The sequence below is a fragment of the Falco rusticolus genome, chromosome 3 (assembly GCF_015220075.1).
Source record: "Falco rusticolus isolate bFalRus1 chromosome 3, bFalRus1.pri, whole genome shotgun sequence".
Taxonomy (NCBI): domain Eukaryota; kingdom Metazoa; phylum Chordata; class Aves; order Falconiformes; family Falconidae; genus Falco; species Falco rusticolus.
In genome coordinates, this window is record NC_051189.1 from 27,950,691 (window position 1) to 27,963,127 (window position 12,437).

At 36.5% G+C, this 12,437-nt stretch overlaps 1 protein-coding gene across 3 annotated transcripts in view; it reads right to left on the reverse strand.

Annotated features, from left to right (window-relative positions):
* Positions 1–748: 748 nt before the first annotated feature.
* Positions 749–12,437, reverse strand: part of SPAG1 (sperm associated antigen 1) — a 45,188-nt gene continuing 33,499 nt past the window's right edge. Inside the window, exons 14-19 of one of the 3 annotated variants that reach the window (XM_037378943.1) lie at positions 11,807–11,982; positions 8,927–9,068; positions 7,885–8,011; positions 4,476–4,640; positions 2,135–2,499; positions 749–2,000 (exon numbers count right to left, since the gene is read on the reverse strand). In XM_037378943.1, coding sequence (XP_037234840.1) covers positions 2,404–2,499; positions 4,476–4,640; positions 7,885–8,011; positions 8,927–9,068; positions 11,807–11,982 — 706 coding nt within the window. In that variant the 3' untranslated portion in view covers positions 749–2,000; positions 2,135–2,403. Of the gene's footprint in view, positions 2,001–2,134; positions 2,500–4,475; positions 4,641–7,884; positions 8,012–8,926; positions 9,069–11,806; positions 11,983–12,437 lie in introns of those variants that run through there. The other 2 variants (XM_037378944.1, XM_037378945.1) reach the window with 2 other exon arrangements.

Below are 12,437 nucleotides of genomic sequence, written 5' to 3' on the forward strand. Positions count from 1 at the left end.
AAAAACAGGGATTTGTACCTGCGAGCAAATCTGTCACTGCGAGCCTTGTTAGCTTGCCTGTACAGTTACCTGTGCTGTGTTGGGGCTGGCCAGCTCACTGCCACTTTGGGACCACACTTCTCTCGGCTGTTCCTAATCACCTAACCAGTGCTCTCTTCCTGAAGCAGGTTTTTTGTATTGGTTTTGGTTTGTTTATGGTCTAGGTTTTGTGTGTGTTAATGCTCAGGTGCTGACTGAAAAGCCCGAGGGAGTAATACTGCGCTGTGGTTTGGCTTTCCCTGCCAGAAAGGTGGGTTATGCCATCTGAGAGCCTCCTGCCCTCTTCTAAAGTGGAAATGCTTCATTCTCAGAAGGATGTAAAAAGCAATTACCAATGAAACAAAACAGATCTCACACACACAGACACACACCCCACTCCCCCTTTTTGTCCACTCTTACTGAATCTGGGCACCTGTGTTTCCACCGAAGCCACACAGAAAGCCACCTGCTCAATAGTCTTGCTTTTGACTGGCAGAGCCGCTCAACCTGGTGACCAAGCAGAAGAGGCGATGCTTACGGAGGGCAGAGGGAGACTGAAGAGTGTGATAAATGCTGAGGGCAGAGCACAGACAGATTAAAAAGACAGTTTTTCAAAACAGGGGGACCCAAGGGCCTAGGCACGGCAGGGGCAGGCACTGCCCTGGGAAAGATAGTAACTCATCATCTACATGTCAGAATTGCATGTAGAACCAGAAAGGAGAATCCATAATTGTACTGCTCAAGAAAAAAAAAAAAACCACTTTATTTTTTTAATTAATATACACCTGAGAATATTTCATTAGAACAACATTCTTATGATATTCTGCAGTGCTAGTGAGTTTGATATACAGTTATATCACAAGTGCAAGGAAGGCAACAGGGTATTTGAAAAATTTAAACACTTCACCTTGATAACAAGGAGCTTTGTCAGAATCACATATAAAACACAAAGTACTGCCTGAAATAATAATTAAAAAAAACCCATACTTGTCCACCCCACGCTTGTTTTAGCTTTGTAACATGTCTGTAAACTGAAATAGCCGGTGTTTTAAATAATCTGATTGCAAAACTAAGAGTTAAACATTTTTATTAGTAGGTGCAGCCACTTGTCCTCCTCTTTACCACTGTCACTTCAAAAGCCATGCAAATCAGCAGTCCTTACACACACAGAGAAAAAAAAATAATTCTCTGTGCACTAAAAATTACTCGCTTGTTAATCATGTAAAAAAGATACCTATTTATTAAATTATTTTAATTCAAAGTGTTCCATGACAAGCTAATGTAATATTCCTTCACCTTTGTTGCTAAGCTGTATTGCACCAGAAATATTTGAATCTGTTTTGTATAGAACAGGGACAGTAATGAAACAGATAGCCTGCAGCAGTTAGTATCTGAGAAAGGTTAATACTTTCTGTAAACTTGTTTTAGCAAAGCTATTGCTAACTGACCCGTTTATCTTGAAGACACTTCTTTATCACAAGAACATACAACTCACACAATGATGTAACAAGTGATGACTAAAAAAAGTATTATCTATTGTACCATCAAGATATTTCGCATTAATTATATATACTGTAAAACGTTTTAATATATTCAATTAAAACAGTCTAAATAACATCACTTGCCAAATAACATGAACTCTGTTATGGAACGCAAAGACATGCATTAAATTCTAGGATTAAAAATGGATACAACTACAAGAAAAACAACGAGCAGCAAGTTTTAAATGTGCATATGCTGTCAAAACAAAATAAAATCCAACAGTCCACTTCAACCCATGCAAGTCTGCACAGTTCATACATCCACCTTATGAACATGAACGATATGCATGCAATCAACAACTTAACTTCTTGAAGTTCATAAACCTTTTTAAGGCGCTCAAGATCTTCCAGAGAGTACTGATTATTCTGGTTTTCTGCAAGTAAATCAAACAGTTTTTGAACCTGTTCTTTTTCGGTTTTGCTAAGAAGAGCCAGCATCACCTGAAAAAAACAGATTATTTTATAATTAGCACAAGCTGATTGAAAATCGTAGTACCTGACAGATACAAAATCAAGTGTTCCGTTTCCTTTAGGTTTCTGTGCAACTTAAATACACATTCAACCTAGGTTCTTACCTTAAATCTTTCCGCTTTGCTCAAGTAGAAAAGGTGCTGATATACAAGGCCAGGATCTTTCCCAACTACATAATATTCCAATGACTCGATAAAAATCAGAAAGATTTCTCCTTCAAGTTTGTTACTTAGCAGCACTGGCATTTTTTTGGATCAGTAAGGTGTAAAAGATCTGCACAAGCAGCTTTATCCTTATTGGCATTCACTGCGTTTATAATCTGACCAAAGTCGTAAGCATTAGATGGTTCAAATACACAGCTTCTCAGAGGGCTTCAGTGGCACACTCTTTTGAACTGCTCTTTAGAAGTAACACCATCAGTCACATCTTCTGATGTAGCCAGCTGTCCCTCTTCCTGTTCATCAGTCACCTTCACAAGAAAATGGCAACAAATCGTTTTCACGTGGACATGTAGATACCTGAAGCTTCATAACTGCATGCATATATATATCCCTTAATAACATCATTAAATTAAAAGGTAGTATGTTACTCTTCTAAAGTAAAAGAAAGGCACCTATGTTCTTTGCTATACTTCCCCCCCAGAACAGTAACTCTCTATTCATCTTTAAAGGCTGTGGTCAAAAGTATGTATTTTACACTTCCTTTCACTGCTTGGCCCTCCACTGTTGACAGGCAACTGAAGACCGCTGGCAGAAAGCCAAGGGGGACTGTACATATATTCTAGATGCGAAGTTGCAGAAATCAAGCAGAACTGAAGTCAAATCACCAGATATCCACGTTTCACTTTACTGCTGCGCCTTCAGAATCATACAGGGTACAGCAAGCTCTATCAGGTTGCTGGTTTGAGTCTTGCCGTGGAATGAGAAAGCTCAGCATGCTCTGACTGCCCAAATACCCACTTAACTTTTCCCAAATTTCCAGCCTGTATCAAGTTTCATGAATCAGTCGCTAGAAAATTAACCGTGGGTTCAAACTACATTTGCCAAAAGCTATTTCAAGCTACCACGAGTTGTGGAATTAGTATAAACTGACTAAAACTCACTGAACAGGGTCTCCTCAAAGGATGCCAAGTGTTTCAAAAAGTCTGAAGATATGGTGTCACATAGTACAGGGGAACTAGCTTAGTTCATTTGTAGAAAATACTGCATTGTGCTTATAGATATTCTCTGTTTTTCAACAATCCTTAGTATCAAGAGAGAAATCCTGACTGTCTTTTATATAATTATAGCTTGATTAAAATGGAGTAATGATGATAAATTCCAGCTTCTAATTTGCCTTACTTTTCTTTGCAGTCTGTTTTCATGGAACTACCTTGTACTACAGCAGTTAAGACAGGCTGTCTAAGGGGGCAGCTGTAATTACGACAGCAAACATAAATGCTTCCTGCCCCACCCCCAGAAAAATTACCACTGCCAGTAATGTAGTTAGCTGGCCCCTGAACAATGCAGTCACTTCCCAAACCTGCCCTAAACACTCTCCAGGTCCCTTTGTTTGTCACAGCTCTGAGCTTAACTAACGCTATACCCGACTCACACCAGTTACATAAAATCCCATGAACTCGTGACAGTGTGAAGTGTTTCAATAAAACACATTGTTTCTGTATTAATAACTGCAGTTTCCATTATGCCACTATTTCGAAATTATATTATCAAATTACAGTATCACTGTACAGACTGGGAACTATGTAATTTAACTATATATTTTTAAATGAAAAGGGGAAAAAACCCCAAACATTCTTGAAAAATCAGCAAAGCTACAATCCAAAAATATCAGATGACTGAGAAAATCCTTTTACTGCCTAATTCTACCCAGAACTCTCAAGGCTAACATTTTGATCCATTACATAACACTACACCACACGTTTCTTTTATAAGATCCTAGAGATGTTTTACCCATACTCTTGCTCTTTAAAGGAGGATTTCACTCTTCAGAGCAGTAACTTTACTACTAGCGCCGAACAGCCAGCACGCCTGCTGACAATGAACCTTTGCCAGCACTGCCCCAGAGGCTTCCTGAGTAGCACAGCCCTGAAAAGTAAACCTGCTATTTGTCAGCCATATTCTGTAAAACAGGTATTTCAAAGTCTAACCAATTTTTGTTTACAAAGAGCGTGTCCTCAACTGTAGTGCCATCTAAATGTACTTTCTCCATTTCTGCCGTGGTTCTGCATACACTTCAAAGCAGCCCACGCTTTACTATAGAACGTATATAGACACTGAACACGTCACATGCAAGAATCCCCCAGTAGATCCTCAAAATTACACAAAAAATACAACTCCACCCCCAAAAACCATAGAGCTATGAAGTGCAAAACAAAAACTTTAATATTATCTCTTCAAGTCTGTTGCTTCTGTAATGCCTGCTTTTAAAAATGAACAGGTATACCTCTTGTATGGTTATTTTCTTCCTTTGCTTTTGCTGATGGCCAGCTACAGTGCTGCTGTCAAGATTGAGCAGCTGGGTTACCTCCTCTAGTTCCTTTCTTGCTTCAAGAATGTTTGGATCTATTAGAAGCACTCTGTTGAAATCATCAACACTGGCTTGATAATTCTGTAAGTAGAAGGGAATATAATTTTTTCATAAGCACACCACTAGAAAAATAAATTTGAACTACCATACTGTCCTTTAGAATTAAGAAAAATAAAAATGCTAGGATCTTTACAGTAAAGTAGACAAAAATAATCCAAATACAGCCAGTGCAATTTCATTAGAGGGAAACAAGGAAACTGAGGGTGAGTTTGACTTCATATTTTGCAACTAAATATTTCTATATTAAATATGTAATATGACATAATTTATTCTGAGAAACATATTCCCTGTATCAAAGAATTGATTATTGAACATTGCTGCTTTCAAGCATAATTGCTTACAGTTTAACACTTCTTCAAGATTAATATAATGTGTGTCCATCAACAGTTTGCATACTTGCTTTGCCAATAAAAGAGTTAATTAAGCTTAAATTAAAAATACACCTAATCTTCCTGTACTTCAATCCAACAGTCCATTTCTTACAGTTTGAGAAGGGAAATTTTTGGTAATACTTCAGAAGATTGCGATTATGTTACGAACTCTGGGATTAACAGGATTAGAAGGACAAATGCAGCGACAGAGTGGCATTAGGACACAGTTCCTCCATCATCAGTCTTGTCATTTGTTTCGTGTTTTTATTTCAAATTTTGACATTAGAAATTATGAGGTTTTTAGACTAAATTTTCTGGAGACAAAAGTTAATAGTATCAATTCTGAGGAAGACTGGAATATCACATGGAAAAATCAAGACACCTTGAGGGATGGAGCATCAAAAATAAGAATGAAATGTAGCAGTAAACAGTAAAAGACCATGCAGATAGTAAAAGGTCAACATGATCTCTCTGTGCGAGGGACCTAATATTTCTTCTGTTCCCAAGCACTATCATAAGGTTAGTGATAATGACTCTTAAGTCATGCATATCATCATGAAAAAATTCCTCATTTTCCAGCTGAGGTACTTCTTCAGCATTTCAACTGTAATAAAAACATTAGTGTATAAGTCACTCATATTCTTTTTGCTACACAGTGTTTTGTTCAATACTGATGACCAGTATTCAAGGTGCAGACATTGCAGCAAGTCTGTAAGTGAACTGAAGTCTACTCTATCATGAAAGAAGTGTAAGAGAACTAGAATTATTTAGCCTTAGCAAATGAATGCAGAAAGGGGGCAGATTGCTTCCATCAGAAAACAGCTTCTGATTAAGCTAAACCATCTGAATTACAGATGTGAAGATTCACAACTACAGGAAAAAAGATTCTGAAAACAATCACAAGGGTCAGCAAACAACTAACCCTTCTGGATTTAACTGCAGCCTGCCAGACTTCTCAACAAAAATCATGCAAGGTGGTTGTAGGCAAAGCAAGAGACCGGACTATCAGCTGTAGGAGATGCAGTCTGAAGTCCTGTGTCCTATGTTACAGGCCTAATTCATCACACAAGCACAACCTTTTTACTGATCTTCCCTTAACTGCATCTCAGTAAATCTATTTAAAAAAACCCCTCATTTACTTAATTAAATTCCACTGCAGCTTTTGTGGTTAAGTATCTGGATATTTATACACAAATAACACTTCCCAGCTTAGTTAGGTCTTTGCCAAACTACATGCTTTTAGCTCTTGAAATTTTTCATTACGGTCATCTGTCAGCCTCCAATGACTTTTGTTGCTTTTTCTGGTTTTATGAATCACTCACATCCCTGGAATTAGCAATAGTGAAGGCATTAAATCCAATGACAACAAAACATTTTGGGAGTCCCCAGGTCAGACTGGTCTGAAGGAATCTATGAACAGTGTGTTTCAGGTTATGTTTTCGATAATACAAAAATAGTATTTTTTTTCTAGGGTATTAAAAAAAGCAGAAGTTATTTCTCCAATTCTTTACGTTCTTCACTAGTATGTAATCTCCCTTTTTTGGTAGAATCACTTTGCTCATGTTTTTACTCATTTTTTATCAGCTTCAACAATGTAAGGTTACAAATTATTAATACCAGGTAGCTTGGTACAGTTACAGAAAAGATTTTACATAAAATTAAGACACTTCACCTTTGAAAATTAATCAAAGCAAACTTTCAAAATTTCATAGCTCCTGTAACAGAGGAACAAATTTATCACGAACAAAAGATCCCGTGGTTCCTGCTACTTGCATCTGGAATTATAACACGGAATGAGAGCAGGCTAGCACACTACCAAGCACAAACACATTGTCCTCAGGCAATCTGTTAGCTGAGACACAATCAGGTAGTTTTTTGTTAAAGGCATCAAACATAATGGAGGTCTGAGGTAACTATTCATTTGATGGACACTTGCTCAAACTTGGTGGACGGTTGGAGTTATCGCCTCCAGTTACAAAGAGCAACATGGGAGAAAACACTTAAGATGCTTGTTTAAAGACACCTGTAAAATGTAATACAAAGTAGGTAACAGCTGCCATCATGAGCCAACAGAAGTGAGAAGCTGATGACTTAACACCAGGTAAAAGCTGACAGGCAGAGTAAGGATTGCTGTGAAAGTGTAGGGGCCAACTGGTATCACTGAAGAAGGGGAGCCAACAGGATGGAACATGATGATTTGTAGTTTTATAGAGATTTGTAGTCAAAATCAAGATGGATATAAGCAATGTTAAGTCTGCATTTATGACAATCGGGTAAAAGGATACTCAAAAAACTGTGCGTAAGATGAGCACAATACAGTCACCACCACCCACTGTGTAGATGGAAAGAAAAGGTTGAGTACGGGCACTGTTCAAAGAGTGAGAAAGTAGATTACTGACAAAGGTTTGTAACAGAAGGAAGAGGGAGAAAATGAAGATAATTAAACCCCTGGCTCAATATGACAAGCACTCAAATATGAGCAGATGCCAAAAGACGGCCTGCAATTTCAGTCTGGACAGATGAAGACCAACTTGGAGAGAATCCATTTATCATCAGCAAAGATATAATAAACACCTTGACAGAAAAAACAGACCAGGGTACCCAGAAGAATATTAGAACATTAGAACAGAAACTTGCTTAACCTATCTCCAGTCAAGCCTCATTTATTACAATATTTTTGTATTTTCTCAAATTATTACAAGTCAACATGCAGGTTTTTATGTTGCAAAAGTATTTATATAATATTTTATGTGTGCCTAATGCTCTACAAAATACTAAATCATCAGCACTGCATACTTTGTATTCACTCATTGACTCAACTACCTGATTGCCTTTGAAGAGGATAAGCGAGTTTAGAAGTGCTTAAGAATACCTGCTATGTTCTTTTTCCTCACCTGTAATCCTTTGTACGCTAGTGCTCTTCTATAAAAAGCTTTAATATTAGAATCTTCTATCTGAAGAACATGATCACAATCCTGCTTAGCCTCTTCATATTTATACAGTTTCAAGTAACAGAGAGCTCTAACACAGAAAAACAGAATACACTGCAATATAAGTAAATTCTACAGTACTGTAGTGCCAACAGCATCTGACTTATAAATGTTAACTACAATACTTCACACAATTCAGTCTCAATGTGGTATTTTTTAAAGTACATCAAAACCAGTAAGTATTAATGACATCACTGGATGGATTTAAAGAGGGCCAATTCCTGCAATAAAAGTCAAAAATCACATATGACTAATGCTCGAAGTAAGGCAGATACGTTAAGTATTTTAAAAGCAAAGCCTATGCAGGTGTAATATCAGAGTACAAGGCCTGATATAGTATGGATTTTATACGTCCATTCTGGCTAAAAATGTGCTCTAAGTTAAATAAGCAATAATGCTTTCTGCACCTAATTATTACTTGGAAGTCTCCTATTCAAGTGCTGGCCTAATCAAATCCTTCTTAGTTTGTGAAAGCTGGTAAGATTACAGCATAAAGAATTATGCTGCAGAATTAGGTCAACCTTTAAAATAATGCTGTTGTATGACTGTGTTCCTACTTTCACTTTCTCAAAATGTACATTTTCTCTGAATTATTAGTCTTCATATTTGAGATACTGCCACTGCATGTTAGTTTTTAATTAAAATCATACCAATATTCTCAAAAAATGCTGCAAAATGCTATGCTAATTAGAACTTTTACTATTGCTTACTCTATTTATATAAAGATTTAAAGATCTGTATCAGTGACATTAATACTTGTTCCCCTTGGAAAATAACACAGTTTCAAAAAAAAAAATAAATCAATTTTTTTTATTGGAAACACTCATCAAGTGGTAAAAAAAAAGATATTTTTTTTTACCACAGTGACTGAAAGGATCTCTATTTGCAGAGAGAAAAATACAACTCTTGTTATCTCACAAAGTGGTGTTAGATTTTGGACCTTTACCTGTTAGTGTAGATTGTACATTCCTCGGTATTTAACTTCATGCATTCACTGTATTTATTTACAGCTTCTTCGTATTTACCCTTTTTTACAAAATCATTCCCTTCATTTTTTAATGTCTTGAACTTCTCCTCAGCTTTCTCACCTACGTTACAAAAGGATCACAGTGTTACATAAGAAGGTCAGTTCATTAGAGGTATCTGAATAATCTACCCAGACTAAGAATAAATGCCTGGTAACTGAAGTATCTTTATCAGTCTGTGCATTGTTGTTTGTGTCCCAGATTCTCCCTGCTGCTCTAAGAAAGGCATAAACTAACATATCTACATTTGGCACAACACGTATTTCCCCATGCAGCAGGGTAATTACTTTGCTGAAAATAAGGGGAATGCCAACAGACAGCTCTACACCTTCACCTCCTTCCACCTGCCCCTTTGTCTGGTAAAGAATGACTATCTCCACTAAGATACTAGTTTTATTTACAATGGTGGTGATTTAATCAGCAGGATTAAAGGCCTTCTAGATTTCCACCATCACACCAAGACAGCCATAATTTGATCTAGTATTCTTTCTGCAAGCAGCTATCTATCACAATTACTATGCTAAACTGACGACGACAAACAAGTCATCACATCAGCAGGGGTTGGTGATACACCAGTAATATTCTGTTAATAACTATTTATAAAAGAGGTTTTGAGGAACCTGAAACACATAACTAAACTTTTTTTAGCTGATAACTGGGTTCTTCCATAATTGGTTTTCCTACTAAACTCCACAACATTTGTTGCATATGCTTCTGGGTTAGACTGCAATCATAGCTATGTTTGCACTGGAAAACCAATCCTGACCGCTGTTTCGTGTCTCCGTTGTGAGCAAGCAATGATTAATAACATAGCTCTAAGTAAACGTAATGGAAAAATCTACTTTTTGTACCTTGCTAAAGAATATAAGTCCCTTGCCAAGCTTCAGGTTTTAAACACTGTATATAATCAGATAATTTTAACCAGTAATTAAAGTCAGTGAATTCTTTTATGAAAACATGGCAGTGCCCCATGCCAGAAAACTACATGTGGACTTGGGGAAAAAATAAAGTTAGTGACGTGAAACTAGAACAGATTTATGCTAGAAACACAACTAAATTATAACTCAACTTGTAATACAAAAAACAACAGACAATTGTTGCAAAAAAAGTGTCAGCCCACAGTAAGGTTTAAGGACTGACCGAACATTGCTGGCATGCTTCCAGTGCAAGCTATCACTGTCAGGTCCCACTGACTTAGTACCGGCATGAGAAGGCAACCACAACCTTAGAGTCACACTTCAGTCGAGAAACTCGTTACACGGTCTTCACTTAGTATTTCTAAAAACAAAACCTAACCAAAGTGCACTATTTGAAATAGACTGAGGCACGTTTTGCAACAACATGCCACAGAGCACACTTCATGAAGGCAGTGATGGTCAGTTTTGTTAACTTTCCTAACAGGCCAAACACAATCACAAGTGTTCTCAGGAGCCACTTATCTGTGTACTTTTCGCTAATGTGATCTTCAAATCCTCTCTCCTAACAAAATTAGATAAGGTTATATAGATACAAATTTACTACTTCAAAGGTTTAAATAGGTTAGTTACACACCGAAATAAAAATCCACAAGTTGTATTCTTTAATAACAGAAAAAGCCTGGAGTGCGATCCATACAACAAAAAGCGCTTTTCAAGCTAAGCACTTCTGTTTAATAGCAACTGTGCAACATACTAGTTTTCTACTTCATTTTAAAAAAAGTTGAACCCAATTGCTGCCCAATCCTTAAGAGTGATGAACCAGTAATGACAGGTAGTGACAAAAACTGTAATGAAAATACCTGCCACTGGACATTTTAAAAAGTAAGGTCAAATTTTTATTAATCTAATTGAGCTTAAATAACATTCCTCATGTTTCTTAAAAGAAAAACAATTTTCTATTGCAGTAATGCATTATGGACAGATAAACCTACCACTGTTACGTATTTGGCCAGCAACCCAGTTATGCATTGCAGCCTCTCATGTGTTAAGGGGGAATTATCTTCAGCATTACTTTTCTTTATAAGGAAATAAAACTCAAAGGGGAACCAATTAACAGCTGAGAAAAAAAAAATCATACAGTTAAGGCCTCTGCAAAAACAATGTTTAATGTCAATAAAAAATTAATCAGAAAGGTTCCTTCACCTGATTTACTGGAGGAGAAAAATGGAATTGCAATGAAGGGAAAAAAAAACAGGAGGAAGAAAGTTTCCTAAACTACCATCTAACCTAAACTAACATCTTTGAAAGGCGACTACTAAATGGCTGCTGTCAAAGTTAGAATCCCTTTAAAAAAAACAAAAAACAAAATAAATAAAAAACCAGCAGTGTTCTTTTATAATCCATTTCACCACTACTAGCCACCTACAAGTCTACCCTTTCTATTCTGAAGAGCTGAGTAATGCTTTCATGACAATTAAATGACAGCTACAGATTATGTAGTTCATTATGTTACCAAGGTTGCGTGTTTGGGTGGTGGGCTTTTTGGAGAAAACTGTGTTATAACTGTAGTACGATGTCAGGGAAACTACTGATACTTATAGGTCTCAATATACTACTGATGAGTATTTCTGCTATATTTTCTTTTATTTTATGTAACTTCAGAAATTACATGCTGCAAACTACATCACTTGGCTTTAAAAAATATATCATAACTGTGGCTCCACAAAGCACATTAAACCCAATCCCATAAATGACCATCACCTAACTTGGCTTTTCACAAGGTCTCTGATAAGTATTTTCTAAAGCAGTTTCTTTGACAATATTAAATAGTATTCCATTTTTCAATTTATTTTTTTTTTACATATATTTGCATTAACTACATACGATTCATCTGCAACTGTTCTTCTCTGTTGGTATCTGTAGTACTTCTTGGCTTATTCTCTGGAGTAAAGCTTCCTCCATCCCACCTGTGTAGCTGAGCAGCAACTGGGACAACTGGGATTGGTGGCAGTTTCTCCCTCCAACTGGGACCATCTTGATCTATTAGTGTCTTTGTTATTCTGAAAGAGAAAAACCCCACCAACATGACTTTTTATATATTTAAAACACGCTTTAATAGCTTACACCCAAATTAATTAATGCAATGTTACAGTCTTTGAAAAAACTGAACAATTATCCTTAAGACTAATTCAAAAAAAGATCGTGACAGCAGTTAATGGTATTGCACTCATTTAAGATTTAGATTTACTTTAAGTATTCATGCTCACATTTAGAAGACAAGAAGCTGACTTCACCATGATCTGTAAATATTTAAGCAAATGACTAATTTTTTAACTAAGCTCTAAATGCTGCCTACCACATGCAATAAAAAACAGGAAAAAATTATGGTTTGGTTTTGTTTACTCTTCTCAGCTGTTCATAGGTGTTATTTGTAACAAGTGCAGATTACAATATTCTCAGACAAAGCGTGGTAACTAAATTTACCAATGTCAAATGAAATGTTTTACACAACAAT